The sequence below is a fragment of the Chionomys nivalis genome, chromosome 6 (genome assembly GCF_950005125.1).
Source record: "Chionomys nivalis chromosome 6, mChiNiv1.1, whole genome shotgun sequence".
NCBI lineage: Eukaryota > Metazoa > Chordata > Mammalia > Rodentia > Cricetidae > Chionomys > Chionomys nivalis.
In genome coordinates, this window is record NC_080091.1 from 39,621,144 (window position 1) to 39,638,473 (window position 17,330).

Consider the following 17,330-nt stretch of genomic DNA (forward strand, 5'->3'; position numbering starts at 1 on the left):
GGACTCCAGGAGCCGGCCTCCCAGCCAGCCAGTCAGCCAGGGGAGTCAGAGTGAAAGTAAAATATTCAGAAGGAAGAAAAGGAAAAGCCCGGAGGCGAAAGGTAGATGGAATAATTTAAGAAGAACTGGCTAGAAAGAAGCCAAGTTAAGGCCGGGCATTTATAAGAAAGGTGTTTGCATGTTGATTATTTGGGAGTGTTGGATCCGGGTTTGCACAATAATGGGGACAGACCACCAAAGTCTATAAAATCAGAAGCAAACTTTATTACAGAAAAAAAAATCACCACGGAGCACAAAAAAAGCTTATCACGTCTCTTCGCCAATTTCCTCCGGCCGGGCGGCAGCTCCCATCATGAAGGTCGAGCTGTGCAGTTTCAGCGGGTACAAGATCTACCCCGGACACGGGCGGCGCTACGCCAGGACCGACGGGAAGGTTTTCCAGTTTCTTAATGCAAAATGCGAGTCCGCATTCCTGTCCAAAAGGAATCCCCGGCAGATAAACTGGACTGTCCTGTACAGAAGAAAACACAAAAAAGGACAGTCGGAAGAAATTCAAAAGAAAAGAACCCGCCGCGCAGTCAAATTCCAGCGGGCCATCACTGGTGCATCCCTTGCTGATATAATGGCCAAGAGGAATCAGAAACCAGAAGTTAGGCCGGGCGGTGGTGGCGCACGCCTTTAATCCTAGCACTTGGGAGGCAGAGGCAGGCGGATCTCTGTGAGTTCGAGACCAGCCTGGTCTACAAGAGCTAGTTCCAGGACAGGCTCCAAAACCACAAAGAAACCCTGTCTCGAAAAACCAAAAAAAAAAAAAAAAAGAAAAAGAAACCAGAAGTTAGGAAAGCCCAGCGAGAGCAGGCCATCAGGGCTGCCAAGGAAGCAAAAAAGGCTAAGCAGGCATCCAAGAAGACCGCAATGGCTGCTGCCAAGGCCCCCACAAAAGCAGCACCTAAACAAAAGATTGTGAAGCCTGTGAAGGTCTCTGCTCCCTGAGTTGGTGGAAAACGCTAACTTGGTAGATCAGAGTTTTGAATAAAAAGCTTATCACCTAGTGGAGACCACAGCCAGAGTTCAGGCTCCTGAAACTGTGGCCATGGGGCAGGTTCTGACCTCCTTTTTATAGCAATAAGTAAACATTAAACATAGACTCCAGGGGTCAGCCACCCAGCTACACAGCAAGCCATGGAGAAAGAAATAAGGAAATGTATACAGAAATGAGAATGATAAAAGCGATAGATGGGATAATTTAAGTTAAGAAACACTGGCTAGGCCGGGCGGTGGTGGCGCACACCTTTAATCCCAGCACTTGGGAGGCAGAGGCAGGTGGATCTCTGTGAGTTCGAGACCAGCCTGGTCTACAAGAGCTAGTTCCAGGACAGGCTCCAAAACCACAGAGAAACCCTGTCTCGAAAAACCAAAAAAAAAAAAAAAAAAAAAAAAAAGAAACACTGGCTAGGGGCTGGAGAGATGGCTCAGTGATTAAGAGTACCAGATGCTCTTCCAGAGGACCCAGGTTCAATTCCCAGCAACCACATGGCAGCTCACAACTGCCTGTAATTCCAGTTCCAGGGTACATGACACCCTCACACCAAAGCACATAAAAATAATATTAAATAAATTTAAAAAGAGAAACGCTGGCTAGAAACAAGCCAAGCTAAGGCCGGGCATTCTTTTTTTTTTTTTTATCTTTAAACTTTCTCTCTCTCTCTCTCTCTCTCTCTCTCTCTCTCTCTCTCTCTCTCTCTCTCTCTCCCCTCTAAGCAATAAAGCTTCAGTTCTGATTCATAAAAAAAAAAAAAAATTTCCGCCGCCTCCCAGCCTCCCATTTCCCTCCCCTTCCTCCCCCTCCTTTCTCCCTCCCCCCACTTCTCTCCCCCTCCCTCTCCAGTCCAAAGAGCAGTCAGGGTTCCCTGCCCTGTGGAAAGTCCAAGGTCCTCCCCACTCCATCCAGGTCTAGGAAGGCTCCCAAAAAGCCAGAACATGAAGTAGGAGCAAAACCCAGTGCCATTGTCCTTGGCGTCTCATCAGCCCTCATTGTCCTCCATGTTCAGAGAGTCCAGTTTTATTCCATTCTTTTTCAGTCACAGTCCAGCTGGTCTTGGTGAGCTCCCAATAGATCAGCTCCACTGTCTCAGTGGGTGGGTGCGCCCCTCACGGTCCTGACTTCCTTGCTCATGTTCTCCCTCCTTCTGCTCCTCATTAGGACCTTGGGATCTCGTTCTGGTGCTCCAATGTGGGACTCTGTCTCTATCTCCATCCATCGCTAGATGAAGGTTCTATGGTGATATGCAAGATATTCATCAGTATGGCTATAAGATAGGGCCATTTCAGGTTCCCTATCCTCAGCTGCCCAAGGAACTAACTGGGGACATTGCCCTGGGCACCTGGGAGCCCCTCTAGGTTCAAGTCTCTTGCCAACCTTAAGATGGCTCCCTTTATTAAGATATGTGCTTCCCTGCTCCCCTATCCGCCCTTCCTTTATCCCAATCATCCCGTTTCCCCAAGATCCCCCCATCCTCCCCTTTTCACTTTTCTCTCCCCATCTCCCCCTTCCCCCATCCCGCCCCACCCCCAAGAAGGGCCGGGCATTCTTAAGTAAGAATAAGCCTCTGTGCATCTTTTTGGGGACTGGATGGTGGCCTCCCCCAAAGAGTCAAAGAGTGAAAATCAACAACAAGAGGGAATGGGGCTCAGTAGTGTCACCTCCAACTTGGTTCTGGCTGCAGCTGGAAAGCAGTCCCCACGGACTGGAGCACCGGAGTCCCAGACTCTGCCGGGCTAGCCACAGCTCTGGGGAGGCGCACCAGGCTCTTTTCCTGTGCTGGCTGCAGTGACCTTTCCACCTTCCTCATGGCCAGCTGCTGGCGAAGCCCAGTGATGACCCAGCTGGTGATGGAGCAGTGTTCCTTAGGCTCAGCCTCACACACAGCATGGGAGACCCATGGTCTTCCTTGAAGGTATGCTGGAGTGGGAGTGGGGACTACCTCCTGTTTCTTCTATTTGTCCAGAGTATTATTAGCCCCTGTCTCTGTTTGGCCCTCCACCGCCTGTCCCCAGCCCATCTGCTGGACTTTGGGACTGTGTATTTTTTCCTTTTTTAAAGACGTTTCTCTGCATAGCCTTGGCTGTCCTTGAGGTGGTTGGGCTCTTCTTTGGGCTGCCAGCCCCAAAAGTGACACAGAGACTTATTATTGATTATGAAAGCTCAGTCTATGGCTTAGACTTGTCCCACTAGCTCTTATAACTTACATTAATGAATTTTTCCTCATCTATTTGTTGCCACGTGACTCGTGGCTTTTATCTCTCCCCTGCATGTCTTGTTCTCCCTGCATCAGGTTTAAGACTCCTTTCTTCTTCCCAGAGCTCTCTGTCCAGAAGTCCCACCTAACCTCTTCCTGCCTAGCTAATGGCCAGTCACAGTGACACATCTTCACAGTGTAAAGGAATATTCCAGAGCACTGGAATATTGCTCTGTAGACCAGCCTGGCCTTGAACTCACAGAGATCCACCTGCCTCTGCCTCCTGAGTGCTGGGGTTAAAGGCGTGCGCCACCACCACTGTACAGGACTGTGTTCTTTTGACCTAGAATTCCTGCTTGGTTATGTTTCAAACTTAGTTGTGTTTCCTTGCTTGTTTAAGACAGGGTCTCCTGTTATCTTAAGCCAGCTTTGATTGTCCTTCAGCCTTCTGAGTGCTGGGAGTGTAACAACTACACCGAGTCCTTTCTCATGTTGTCTCATCTTAGGTGATGTTTTCCCCTTTCTCTCCCTTTTACAAACCTCTTGGCACAGTCCCTTGAAAGCCAGCCCTCTCTGGCTTCCTGTGGGGTCCTGTTCCTGGTATGTCTAGTTCCTCTGCACACTGCTCATTGCCCAGGACAGTTATCTCTTAGACCCCAGGTCTCAAATGGCCCTGTTGCCTGCAGGTCATGGGCGCTGCTTTAGCTCATGTTTGGAACTGTTCTACCATCACTGATATGCCTGCTATTTCACTTTTTTCTTTTTCTTGTTTAAAATTTTTTAAATGATTTTTATTGAGCTCTATATTTTTCTCTGCTCCCTTCCCTGCCTCTCCCCTTCCCCTTCAACCCTCCCCCAAGGCCCCCATGTTCCCAATTTACTCAGAAGGTCTTGTCTTTTTCTACTTCCCATGTAGATTAGATCTATTTAAGTCTCTCTTAGTGTCCTCATTGTTGTCTAAGTTCTCTGGGATTGTGGTTTGTGGGCTGTTTTCCTTTGCTTTATGTTTAAAAATCACCTATGAGTGAGTACATGTGATAATTGTCTTTCTGTGTCTGGGTTACCTCACTCAAAATAATGTTTTCTAGCTCCATCCATTTTCCTGCAAAATTCAAGCTGTCATTATTCTTTTCTGCTGTGTAGTACTCCATTGTGTAAATGTACCACATTTTCCTTATCCATTCTTCAGTAGAGGGGAATTTAGGTTGTTTCCAGATTCTGATTATGACAAACAAAGCTGCTATGAACATAGTTGAGCACATGTCCTTGTGGCACAATTGAGCATCCTTTGGATATATACCCAAAAGTGGTATTACTGGGTCTTGAGGAAGGTTGTTTCCCAATTTTCTGAGAAATCGCCACACTGACATCCAAAGGGGTTGTACCAGCTTGCACTCCCACCAGCAATGCAGAAGTGTTGGCTTTTCCCCACAACCTCTCCAGCATAAGTTGTCATCAGTGTTTTTGATCTTGGCCAAAACAGGTGTAAGATGGAATCTCAGAGTAGTTTTGATTTGCATTTCTCTGATGACTAAGAATGTTGAACATTTCTTTAAGTGCCTTTCAGCCATTTTAGATTCCTCTGTTTAGAGTTCTCTGTTTAGGTCTGTACTGTATGTTTTTTATTGGATTATGTGTTCTTTTGGTGACCAATTTCTTGAGTTCTTTGTATATTTTGGAGATCAGACCTCTGTCTGAGGTGGGGTTAGTGAAGATCTTTTCCCATTCTGTAGGCTGTCGTTTTGTCTTGTTGACTGAGTTCTTTGCTTTACAGAAGCTTTTCAGTTTCAGGAGGTCCCATTTATTAATTGTTTCTCTCAGTGTCTGTGCTGCTGGGGTTATATTTAGGAAGTGGTCTCCAGTGCCAATGTGTTCAAGTGTATTTCCCACTTTCTCTTCTATAAGGTTCAGTGTGGCTGGCTTTATGTTGAGGTCTTTGGTCCATTTGGACTTGAGTTTTGTGCATGGTGATAGATATGGGTCTGTTTTCATTCTTTGACATGTTGATATCCAGTTATGCCAGCACCACTTTAAATATGCTTTCTTTTTTTCCATTTGATATTTTTTGCTTCTTTGTCAAAAATCAGGTGTTCGAAGATGTGTGGATTGATATCAGGGTCTTCTATTCAGTTCCATTGGTCCTCCTGTCTGTTCTTATGCCAATACCAGGCTGTTTTCAGTACTGTAGCTCTGTAGTAGAGTTTGAAGTCAGGGATTGTAATGCTTCCAGAAGTTCTTTTATTGTACAGGATTGTTTCGGCTATGTTGGGGTTTTTGCTTTTCCATATGAAGTTGAGTACATTTCTTTCGAGGTCTTTGAAGAATTTTGCTGGGATTTTCATGGGCATTGCATTGAATCTGTAGATTGCTTTTGGTAAGATTGCCATTTTTACTATGTTAATTCTGCCTACCCAAGAGCATGGGAGATATTTCCACTTTCTGGTGTCTTCTTCAATTTCTTTCTTCAAAGATTTAAAGTTCTTGCCATACAAGTCTTCCACTTGTTTGACCAGAGTTACTCCGAGATATTTTATGCTATTTGTGGCTATTGTGAAGGTTGTTGATTCTCTGACTTCTTTCCCAGGCCTTTTATCATCTGTGTACAGGAGGGCTACTGATTTTTTTTTTTTTTTTGAGACAGGGTTTCTCCGTTGCTTTTGGTTCCTGTCCTGGAACTAGCTCTTGTAGACCAGGCTGGCCTCAAACTCACAGAGATCCACCTGCCTCTGCCTCCCGAGTGCTGGGATTAAAGGCATGTGCCACCACCGCCTGGCACTACTGATTTTTTTGAGTTAATCTTGTATCCTGCTACATTACTGAAAGTGTTTATGAGTTGTAGAAGTTCCTTGGTAGAATTTTTCGGATCACTTATGTAACTATCATATCATCAGCAAACAGTGATATATATATATATACATATATATATATATATTTTAAATGCTACAAGATCCCCGCAGCAGTAAGCAGCAGAAATGCTGTAGGTCCCAAATGGTGGTAGCGGGCCATGTGGCGGCAGGCAGTGGGTCCTGAGAGCAGCCAGTCCCAGGCAGAGATGGCTGCTGGTCCCAAAGCAGTGGCTGGTCCCAGGCAGGGAGACACATGGCGGGCGGACAGGAGACAGAGACATGGATAGACACGACTTGCAGAGTGAGGTTGAATATTTATTTAGGGGATTATGAAGGGGGAAGGGAGAAGGGGGGGCAGAAAGAGAGAGAAGAGGAGAAAGAGACAGAGCAGGGGGGAAGCAGAGAAGTGGGGAGAGAGGCAGAAGCGAAGAGGAAGATGGAAAAGAGAGCGAGCTCAGGCCGGAAGCTGAAGATCAGCCTGCCTCAGCGGATGATGGGGGAGGGAGTGGGCATGACTTGTCTCTTAAAAAGACAGAAAACCATAACAGTGAGAGTTTGACCTCTTCTTTTCCAATTTGTATCCCCTTCATCTCCCTTTGGTATTGCTCTAGCTAGGACCTCAAGAACTATATTGAACAGATATGGAGAGAGTGGGCAACCTGTCTTGTTCCTGATTTCAGTGGGATTGCTGGGAGTTTCTCTCCATTTAGTTTGATGTTGGCTGTTGGCTTGCTGTATATTGCCTTAATTATATTTAGGTATGTTCCTTGTATCCCTGCTCTCTCCAAGACCTTTATCATGAAGGGATGTTGTATTTTGTCAAAAGCTTTTTCGGCATCTAATGAGATGATCATGTGGTTTTTATTTTTCAGCTTGTTTATATGGTAGATTACGTTGACAGAATTTTGTATGTTGAACCATCCCTGCATCTCTGGGATGAAGCTGACTTGGTCATATTGGATGATGGTTCTGATGTGTTCTTGGATTTGATTTGCCAGTATTTTATTTAGTATTTTTACATCAATGTTCATGAGTGAAATTGGTCTGTAATTCTCTTTCTTAGTAATGTATTTCTGTGGTTTGGTTATCAGGGTAATTGTAGCCTCATAAAAAGAGTTTGGCAATGTTCCTTCTGTTTCTATTGTGTGGAATAATTTGAGAAGTATTGGTATTAGTTCCTCTTTGAAAGTCTTGTAGAATTTTGAGCTGAAACCATTGGTTGGGAGACTTTTGATGACTGTTTCTATTTCTTCAGCAGTTATAGGTCTGTTTAATTTGCTTATCTGGTCTTGATTTAATTTTGGTAAGTATTTCACTTTTTCTTGACCACTCCGTGGTCATGATTTGGTCACAGCTACAAACCAAATGGGTGCTTGCCATGAAACCACCAGAAGTATGTTTCCCCTTCTTTGGCCCCAACATCAAAAAGACATGCCTCTGGGCATGTCAGTGTGGGTGGGAAGAAGCTGCATTTATTCTTTATGCCCCCAATTCAGTTCAGTGCAGGGAGTGACAGTGGAGACACCAGACACCTGGGATTTGCCACAGGGATTTTTAGGCCAGAAGTCCCCACCCTACCTCTCATTCCCCTTCCCTGCCCTATTGTCTGCCAGGAGCCAATGCATGAGTCCCTGTCTCCTACTCTACCCTACCCATTTTAGCCTCAACCTGAAAAAAAAATTTTTTTTTTGAGACAGGTGTTCACCATGTAGCCCTGACCTGGAGCCCTGACCTGGACCTCTCTATGCCAGACAGGCCAGCCTGGAATTCATAGCAATCTCCCTGTCTCTGCCTCGTAAGTGTGGGAATTAAAGCTATGTACCACTAAACCCCTGTCAAATCTTTAAAAATTTTTTTTAAAATTGTGTTTAGGATTATTTTATGTATTTAGGTGTTTTGCCTGCATGTACGTTTGTAAACTATGTGCAGGTTGGTGCCCACAGGGGCCAGAAGAAGACATTGGATCCCCTAGAACTGGAGTCACGGACGGCTGTGAGTTGCCATGTGGATGCTGGGAATTGAACCTGGGTCCTCTGGAAGAGCTACAAATGCTCTTAACAACTGAGCCATCTGTCCAGCCCCCAATTCCTGCCAAATCTCGATTCCAGGTAATTCCCACAGACATACTAGAACCCTTCGGGAAAGCTGATTCAGAGAGGTTGTGGGACAAGATCTTGAGACAGAGCTGGAGCAAGGTGGTGTGTGTATGTGTGTGTGCGCGTGTGTGCGAGAGCTTATGCATGTGCGCATGCAAGCGTGAGTGGGCACCTGAACAGTATGTTCAAAGTCCAGGCTCACAGTCCCTGACAGAGCCCAAAGCAAGTATGCAGCAGTTGGTCTGGCTTCGCGAAGGTCTCCAGAGCAGATGCCCCAAATCTTACCCAGCTGTGAGAGGTAGAAGCCTTTCTGAGTGAGGAAGGCTGCTAGGCTTTACTTTTCAGGCAGGACCCATTTCCAGAGCTCCCCGGGGTACCTTAGGCAGCATGCTTCCCAGATTCACACACCACATCCTGCAGCCAGACAGGCACAGCCAATGGGGCAGCTTCCTGAATGAATGTAAAACAGTTTCCTGTCACTACACCTGTATCTCTTTGCTCCCAGGACACCACACTACGGGTACCTCTCTCTAAGTAGGTGGCCCCCACCCACACTCAGTCCCTAGAGATTCCAAGACAGTCCTGCATGTCCTAGATACTGGCAAACATCCTAATGGCCAAACTGTCTCTGCTACAAATCCCACCAGCCCCAACCTCCAGGCCTCGAGAGCTACTGGACACAACTGTCAGCTTACTCCATAAAATGTAAGGGGATCTGGGCATGGGGGTACAGGCCTTTATCTTGTACTTGGAGAGGCAGAGGCGGGCAGAAGTTCCAGGCCAGTCTCACTACATAGTGAGACTCTGTCCGAAAACAAATGAAAAAGATGAGGGGAGTTGAAAAAGATAGAGGCCACTGATGCTATGGGATATTTATGAGTGCCAAACTACTGTACTTTGGCCTTGGCCCTCAGTGTGGCAGAATGCAGATTAACAGAAACGGGTTAATTTAAGTTATGAGCTATGAAGGTCTCTGAGGATACTGCCTCAGCTGATGACTGCAACGGTCATGGAGTCCGGTTGGTGACTGTGGAGCCCGAGAGCCAAAATGACTTCAGGCTTACTTAAGTCCTCTGATGGTTACTCTACTTGGTTGTCTGACTTGGCATCCCGGTGACTAATATGTTTCTCAGAATGTATCGCCAGTGTCCCCCAACTATAAAACCAGAGCGACCAGATACCATTTATAGAAGAGGTCCCGCCTGCCAGATGCAGCACCAGTTTGTCCGGCATCTGCATTTCCAGCCTTGACATTCACTTTGGCTTAGAACAAACTAGGCTTTTCTTGAAGGGCACATTCTTTCCTGTTACCGGTGACCTTTGGGGTCACTTTTGCGTGGTTTGAATAGCAATCTCAGCGGGTTTTCTGAAGAGTGTGTGTACTGTGCTTGGGCGAGAAGGAAATGGCTCTCTTGGACCCCCCCAGCGTGGCTACTGGTCATGGTCAGCTTAGATCCTGGAATGAAACAGACTGGAAGGGGACTCCACCTCACCACAGTGCTCACTTGGGCCAATCCCACAAGATGCAAGTCTAACTAGAGCCTTGCTTTACGAGGGAAGGCGAGCTCCTCACCGTGAGGACGCAACGCGCAGGGCACTACAGTGACAAACCAGTGTGGCGTGGCTCTTTCCTGACTGCAGGCTTGCCCGCACCCATCGTGAGGCGCTAAAGCTCCAGTCAGGACACTCCTTTAGCCTGGGTGTGCGGTTCCTGGCCGGCTCTGGACTGGCTCCCAAACTAGTCTCTCACACGCGTGGGTCCCGGAGAGCGGGAAATCAAATTCAGCGGCGGTCAGCATTTGATCACCGCAGGTGCTGGCCGAGCACGGAGCGTGCGGCCAGAATGGGGAGGTCGCGGTAGGCGCCCTGCAGCCCGGCTCCCGTGTCCGCGGCGCTCCTGCGCTAATAAGCTTCGCGCAGAGTGGGAGCAGCCCGCGCCAGGGGCGCGCGGCCGCGGTGTTTCCATGACGACGACGTCGGGGACCCGGGTGGAGTCGGCTTGGGCGCATGCGCGCGTGCGGGTCGCGGTGCGTCCTCCGTCCTCCTTCCAGAGTCGCCCGCGCTGCTGGTCGCGGTTCCGTGAACCGCGGTAAGAGCGAGGTGGGGGTCCGCGAGGCCCGGGGAAGGGTGGTACCGGGCTAAGCGTACCCGAGTTCGCAGGACGCGTGAGTGGGGCTGGGCTGTGGGTCGCGAGCCGGGGGTGGGCGGGGCCGGTGTCGTCGCCCGTGGACCGGTTCGGGTGCAGTCTGGTGCGCGGCGTCATTGACCGTGCTGCTCGCTGCAGGGCGGCCCCGGGCTCCCTCCTCGGCCATGGCCCCCGCGCCCAGGTTCTTGCTGTCGCCGCCGACTTTGCTGCTGCTGCTGCTGTTGCTGCTGAGCCTGGCACTGCTAGGCGCCCGCGCCGAGTCCGCCGCCGGGAGCGCTGTCCCCGCGCAGAGTAGGTGCCGGAGGAGGGGGCGTGCAGGAGGCGTCTTTGTTTCCTGCGCGGGTCACTTCTTGGGTGGGAACTAGAGGGCAGGCGACGGGGACTGGGACGCCGCTGGGTAATTGGCTAGGACCTGGCTGGGGCTCGGTGTGTCCACCCTCACATCATGCTGACCCCCCTCCCTGCAGGCCGTCCGTGTGTGGACTGCCACGCGTTTGAATTCATGCAGCGCGCCCTTCAGGACCTACGGAAAACGGCCTACAGCCTGGACGCGCGGGTGAGTACAGAAGGCCAGGGAGGGCTGGCTTTGGTTTGTAAGCATCCCAAGACCTAGCCACTCTAGGGATCTGGGAGCAGATCTCACCTGGAAACGCCCCCACGCCCAGCGCACTGTCTAACCTCCGCTGAGGCCTCAGGGCATTCTGTCCTGTGACTTGTGGTAGATAGTGTGTGTATTCCACGGCTGTGTACTAAACTCGGATCTCCCGTGAAAAAGGAGCCCAGAGTAGGAAGAAGAAACTGAGGCTGGGCATAGAGGCTATGGTGTGTGAGGATTGGAAAACTAGGTAGGACCAGAGATCTGGGTGTGTGTCCTGGAGTCTTAGGTCCTCACTGCTTGGGTGAACTTGTAGCTCTCCAGCCCTGGGGAGTTGACTTCTGTAAAGAGAATTCCTGGAAGTAGGAGGAAGGAAAGGCCCTTTCTGGATAGTCAGGGGTACAGTCCCAACGCTGGGGTCTCTCCACACTTTCCAGTGAGGCCTCTACTCCTCTTGTGGATTGTGAAGAGGGGGGGGGTGTATGATGGAGGAGCTTTGAGTGATGGGTGTGAGTTGAAGACTGGAGTGGGGATGGGTGTAAGGAGGGACCCCAGCATCGGCAGCCACTCTGGAGGGAATGGGGGTGATAAGGCACCTGAGGGGCGAGGTGAGGAGGCCTGAAGCCCCAGCAGGGCACGAGGGTGACAGTGAAGAAGCCAGGAAGGCCTGGGAAGGTGTCCATTAAGAACTCTGTCCTACTCTCATGCTCTGGTTCCTTTGCAGACGGAGACCCTTCTGCTGCAGGCTGAGCGCCGGGCTCTGTGTGCCTGCTGGCCAGCTGGACGCTGAAGATCCTCGGCCAGTGATGTTCCCTGTCAATAAATGCCTGCTAGCATGCCTGTGTCCTGTGTCCCTGCTCTGGCCATCAGAGCTACTCCTGTTGCCTTGTTGTAACCCTCTCTGGGTCTTGGTTTCCCTGTCCCCCAGCAGCACCCGTGCCAAGGGGCACTTGGGTGTTATCCAAACATGTGGCCCTACTGACATTGTCACTGCAGTGAATTAGACTTCTCAGACCCGTGCCAGCCAGCCCGCCCTTGTTTGCAGGCCAGGGGATCTTGATAATGCCCACCCCCTCTGAGTTCCCCAGGTTCTGTACTAGGGTGGGCATGGCTCTCTGGAAGCTGAGCTCTGGGTCCCTAACCCAGGGCTTCTAGAGAAGGGAGCAGCAGTGGGCAGCAGGGAATGGGTAAATGCCCTTTCCAGGAGGGGGAGCTGGGATGGGTCCATCTGCAGACTCGCACTTGGCCCCTGGGTACCAAGGACTTCTGGATGGGAGTTAGTGGCCCCTCTTACATCTGTGCGCTAAATGCTTAGCAGGCAAAGCGAGTATAGCTCTCTACTTTTATTGGAAACTTTGTGCAAAGGTTTTTATGTTTTATTTTCTGAGGGTTTCTCTGTAGCTTTGGAGCCTGTCTTGGAACTTGCTCTGTAGACCAGGCCAGCCTTGAACTTACAGAGATTCGCCTGCCTCTGCCTCCCGAGTACTGGGCTTAAAGGGGGGTGCCACCAAAGGTTCTTCCCCCACCCTTGGACTGAGGTTGAGTGACTGCCTCAGCAACTGGGTGTTGGTTCCTTGATTAGCACCCCACCCCACCATGGAGGGTGTTGGAGGAGAGCTGACACCGCAGTCCAGGGGTGCTGCACCAGCCAGGTCTCTGGGTTCTCCCTGAGCAGAGGACGCAGAAGTATACTTCTGTCCCATGGGTTGCTCTCACCCCTGGCCGTTCCTAGTTGCAGGAGAGACCAGAAGTGTAACCTTGTTCTAGGTGCAGGTTGCCAGATTTAGCAAGTCAAATACAGTAACACTTTTTTAGTACCCTTTATACAACGTTTGTGGGATGTGCTTACACCAAAAGTATTGTTTACCCTAAATTGAAGATTAACTGTCCTGTATTTTATGGAGGCCATTAGCCCTTGATACAAATAGCCAAGAAAGAATGGTGTAGGGTCCCCTTTGGGGACATGCCCATGGGACAAAGTAGGGATATCCGCCAGGAAGGTGGGATGGAGGGGTCTGGAGGTTGGTAGGCATGATCCAGCCCATCCTGCAGGAGTCTGGGGGCTGCAGGAAGCAAGGGAATGGAAGAGTAGAGGCAGCTTGGCAGGTGAGTATCCTGGGAGCTTTGTGGTATCTTTAAAATGTAAAATGTGTGTGTGTGTGTGTGCATGCACACACACATATGCATGTGCACAGAAGACAATTGGGGAGATAGCTGTCTCCTTCCACTGTTCAGTTTGGTAGGCTTGCCTTGCAGGCACTTTTAGCCACTGAGATCTCTCTCTGGCCCTCACGCGGTTTTGAGCCAGCAGAATCTAGGTCTGTGTGAACAGGGTGCTTATGGTTGCTAGAACCTCTAGATGACTGTGGGAGATAATACGGGCCCTTGGGGAAATGGCTGCACCCACCATGGACAGAAGTGGCTGGGTTTCAGATGACTTGAAAACAGAGGTGGGGCATAGTGACACGCAACACATAGCCTTAGTCCTGGCACCCAGGAGGGAGAGGCAGTTAGATCTCTGGGTTTAAGGCCAGCTTGGTCTACATAGAGGACAGCCAGCGCTACACAGAGAAATCCTGTCCCCAAAAGGAAAAGATTAAATGAAAAGAAAACAGCCAGGAGGATTTGGGATGGGGCAGGTCACTGCAGCTGTAAGGCTATACCTGGACAAGCTCCAGGGAAAGAAGGGTGGGACAGCAAACTGTTGAGTTCTCTGGGCCTGAGTGTGGACGAAGAGAGGAGCGGAGGAGACAGATACAGTGAGGGACCTCAGAGTAGGAGGAGCGGCCATGAAGTGGGAAGAAGGGGACCTCATGCTGCTGAGGTTAGCAAACACCAAGACTACCAACAGATTTGGCATTTTTGGGCTCTGGTGATCTTGAGCAATGATAGTTCGTGAGTGAGCTTGCCTTGGGTTTCTGAGAAGGAGCAGAGATGGAGGGTCCACAGCACAGACATCTGGCAAGTTTAGGCTTGCATAAGGCCAATGGCCTCTGCACTGTCCTGGAGTTCCGGTGCAGCTTTCCTGTTTGACATGGGCTCATTTTGGCATTCGGAATGACTAATCATAGCTCAGCATATGGCCAGGCACATGGCATGCATTTTCTTTAAGATACCTTTCATTCTCCTGGATTTAGTGTTGGACTAACTGACCCTTGTTGCCTGCTTATGTCTGGCACTGAGCCCAAGCCGTGGGCACAGGATATCTCGTATTTGCCTGGATTTCTGTTCCTGATCCCAGACAGTTGTGCATCCCCACCCTGGCTGCCCTCTCGGGAGCAGAGGCAGTCCGGAGCGAATGTGTGGAATTTGTGTGTGAGTGTTGATAATGATTCGCGGACATGTGTAAGCCTAGCAGCTGCAGCCTGGAAGTACGACCTGCAGACAGCTCCGACAGGGACTTGCTGCCCCCTGTGCTGTACCTGATAAACATGCTGAGGTTCCCGGTTCCAGGGCAAGTGACGAAGGACCCCACCTGATCCAGCTTTACCGTCCTTCATTCTCTTGCTACCTCTAGCTAGCTTCTGCGACCCAAGCCACCAGACATAACACTATCTACCTTTCTCTCTTCTGGCAGAGTCACCTTTTTCTAGGTTTCAGGCCCTCCACCCTTTGCCGCCTGTGTAGAAAGGTGTTCAGGAAGGAAACTCTGAGTCAATCTGTCTGAAAATAATTCTGTTGACATACTCCATCTGTAATGTCGCCCCCACACCTCAAAGACTTTGCATGCACTGTTTGCTGTCCTAAGCTACCCCCTTGGCTTCTGTGACCTGCTTCACAATTCAGCCCTTATCACCCCTCCTTTTTTTTGGGGGGGGCAGGGCCTCATGTTGCTCTGGCTGTTCACCTCCCTGTTGGGCAGTTAAGGACACCCTTGAACTCCTGGTCTTTCTGTCTTCACCTCCCAAGTGCTGGGAATCACTATACCTCCCCCCCCTTTGGTACAGTTGGCTCCTAAAGGACACTAGACTATCTTCTTTTTCTCCTTTCTTTTGATTGTTTGTTTGTTTTTTCGAGACAGGGCTTATCTGTGTAGCCTTGGCTGCCCTGGAACTTGTTCTGTAGACCGAGCTGGCCTTGTACTCACAGAGAGAGATCTGCTTGCCTCTGCCTCCTGAGTGTTGGGATCAAAGGCAGGTGCCACCCGCTGCCCCGTTTTGTTTTTCTTTTTATTAGCATATGTCCTCACCCTAGCCATGGCTGAGTGTGACTGAATTGGTCAGGCCCAACACAGTGTGGGGACTCTCAGTCTACATTTAGAAGGATGCTTGGCGGGGTAGGTATGGTTTTCTAAGTATGCTCACTTTGCCACTGCAGTGATGCCATGTGGCTCTTGAGAGGGGGAGTTCTGGGGTGGCTTTCCTAAGAGGCAGCCCCTGAGGTTGTTTGGAGACCGTTTTACAGTCAGAGTGCTAGGCAGGTTGAGTCTGGGACTCCAGGACCTCTGACCTCAAGATGTCATTGCAGAATTCCCATTTGGTGACATCTGTTAGTGGCATGCTGGGCTTGTTTTTCTTCTTTTTTTTTTTGGGTGGGGGGGGGCTCTTCTATTCTCTTAAGGCTTCTGTCCTCCCCCAGTCCTCAGCTGCTTATACCATTTTCCAGGACTACTTTGGCTGTGTCTTTCCAGTGCCTGGCTCATCCTCCCCCCACATAGACCCTGGGGTAGCCATGCCAGGCAAGGATAAGTTATCTGTCCCCAACATCATTAGAGGACACACCCTCGGTGGAGGGTGGCCCAATTAAGGAAACACCCCTACCCGCGAATGTTGAGGTGTAAGGGTTTAGGGTGCCCGCCCCCACTTCTGTCTCTGAAATTGGGCAAAGGTCTTCAACCCTGCCTAGCTGTAGGCAGGCGCTTCTGGGCTCCTGGAAGGATTATTCATCAGCAGGGTGTGAGGAAGTCAATTTGTGTCTCCAGAATCTTCCTGGAGACCCAGGCAGAGGAGTGTGTAGGGAGTTCAGAAGAGGTAGTGGCTCTAAGCTGGGTCTTTATCAGAAAGGGCCTTGATGCCACCCGTGAATGCCCTAAGGGATACCGGCAGAGGGCGCCCCACGACAGAGAGGAGGAACCAGGCTAACCAGGGCCACTGACTGCCCCGCTGTCTGTGCAACCCAAAGTCTGGGGCTCCAAGCCCTTCTAAATGGCTGTGCCTGGACCCCAGTCCTGGCCCCTCTACACTTCCAGACGGTTATGATGTGTTCTAATTGGTCACAGCACAGGCCTCCACCATGGCCACCGGGGATGGTAGTGTGCACACGGTTAAAGGAGGATTGGGGCATTGAAGGGCGTAGTCAGTCCGACCAGTGGACGGGACCTCTGCAGAACAGGAAGGGCTATCAAGGTCGCGTTGCTGCGAGCCTTGGCCCCTGGGCCTGCGGTGTAGAACAGCGAAGGAGAAGCTCGGTTCGGGGGTTTGGAATGAGTCCCTACAGAGGCTAGGCTATTTTGTTACCTCTAAGGCTTCAGCGTCCCCAGTGACCCTCAAGCCTAGGGTCCTAAGTCAGACCTATTCGGCTTCACTTAATTTCTCCTCAATGCCCAGTCTCCTCTTCTCCCAGCATCCCTCCCCACCTTGCCCGAACCCCCTCACAGGCCGGCACAGTTCCTGCACACCACCCGGCCAAACTCAGAAGAGGCCAGTGTTGCTGGTCAGGGGTCTCAGCCTGTTCAGGTACCATCAGTGAGTTCCTTTGAAATTTCTAGAGATTTAGCTTCAGGGCTCTGGAAGGTCACAGCCGGGACCCAGATATGCACCTGTGTTTTGAAAACCAACGGAGGCAAATCCTCCTCCTTAGCCTGTCCCTCTCCTCCCCAGCACTCTTGCGCTGAGGACCCTGGGTGGTGGATTCTCCACACCCCGCTCGCAGGTTCTGGTTGCGGGCCAGGCCCCTCCAGTATCTAAGTGATCTTAGTCACTATGCTGTCTCTAACTCTGGTGCGGTACGACGGAGACTGAGGGTTCTCAGGCCCAGAGACGTCAGGGTCTCGGCGATCATGTGGGAGAATTCGGCTTCGGGGGTGCCCAACCCTATGACCCAGGAAAGAGAATATGCCACTATGCGCTCCCCAACCTCGATACTAGACCCCCACCTCATACGTGCTTAGTCTGCTGCGTCTGCACGTCTTGCTCTTGGGCACCATGAGACGCGGTTCAGATGCAAGCCCCCGCCGCACCTGCACCAAGGCCACGGGGCGCATGCGCGGGCCGCGGAAGGCGGGGGCCGAGCCGGGAGGGGTCCTGCAATCCAGCTTGCCTGCTGCCGGGAGCGGTCGGGTGTCAGATTGGAGTAGGGTGGGGTGCGGCCCTGCGTCAAGAGGCGCGAGCATCATACCCCACTTCAACTTCGTCCTCACTGCCTCAGTCCCGTTCGGCCCCAACCACAGGCTCGCAGGGCACCAGCCCG

The 17,330-nt window shown here is 50.7% G+C and overlaps 1 protein-coding gene and 1 pseudogene across 3 annotated transcripts; both read left to right on the forward strand.

The window, feature by feature from the left end:
* Positions 1-329: 329 nt before the first annotated feature.
* Positions 330-10,149, forward strand: LOC130876334 (60S ribosomal protein L24-like; annotated as a pseudogene).
* Positions 10,150-10,183: 34 nt separating this feature from the next.
* Nicol1 (NELL2 interacting cell ontogeny regulator 1) lies at positions 10,184-11,960 on the forward strand. Of its 3 annotated transcripts, none has more exons than XM_057773009.1 (4): positions 10,184-10,270; positions 10,466-10,618; positions 10,795-10,883; positions 11,647-11,958. In XM_057773009.1, exons 1-4 carry the CDS (start codon positions 10,189-10,191, stop codon positions 11,710-11,712), a joined length of 390 nt encoding a protein of 129 aa, XP_057628992.1. In that variant the 5' UTR covers positions 10,184-10,188; the 3' UTR covers positions 11,713-11,958. The 3 variants fall into 3 exon arrangements, with proteins under 3 accessions (XP_057628992.1, XP_057628993.1, XP_057628994.1); XM_057773010.1 differs by having other exon boundaries at positions 10,209-10,346; XM_057773011.1 differs by having other exon boundaries at positions 10,212-10,281; positions 11,647-11,960.
* The last annotated feature ends 5,370 nt before the right edge of the window (positions 11,961-17,330 follow it).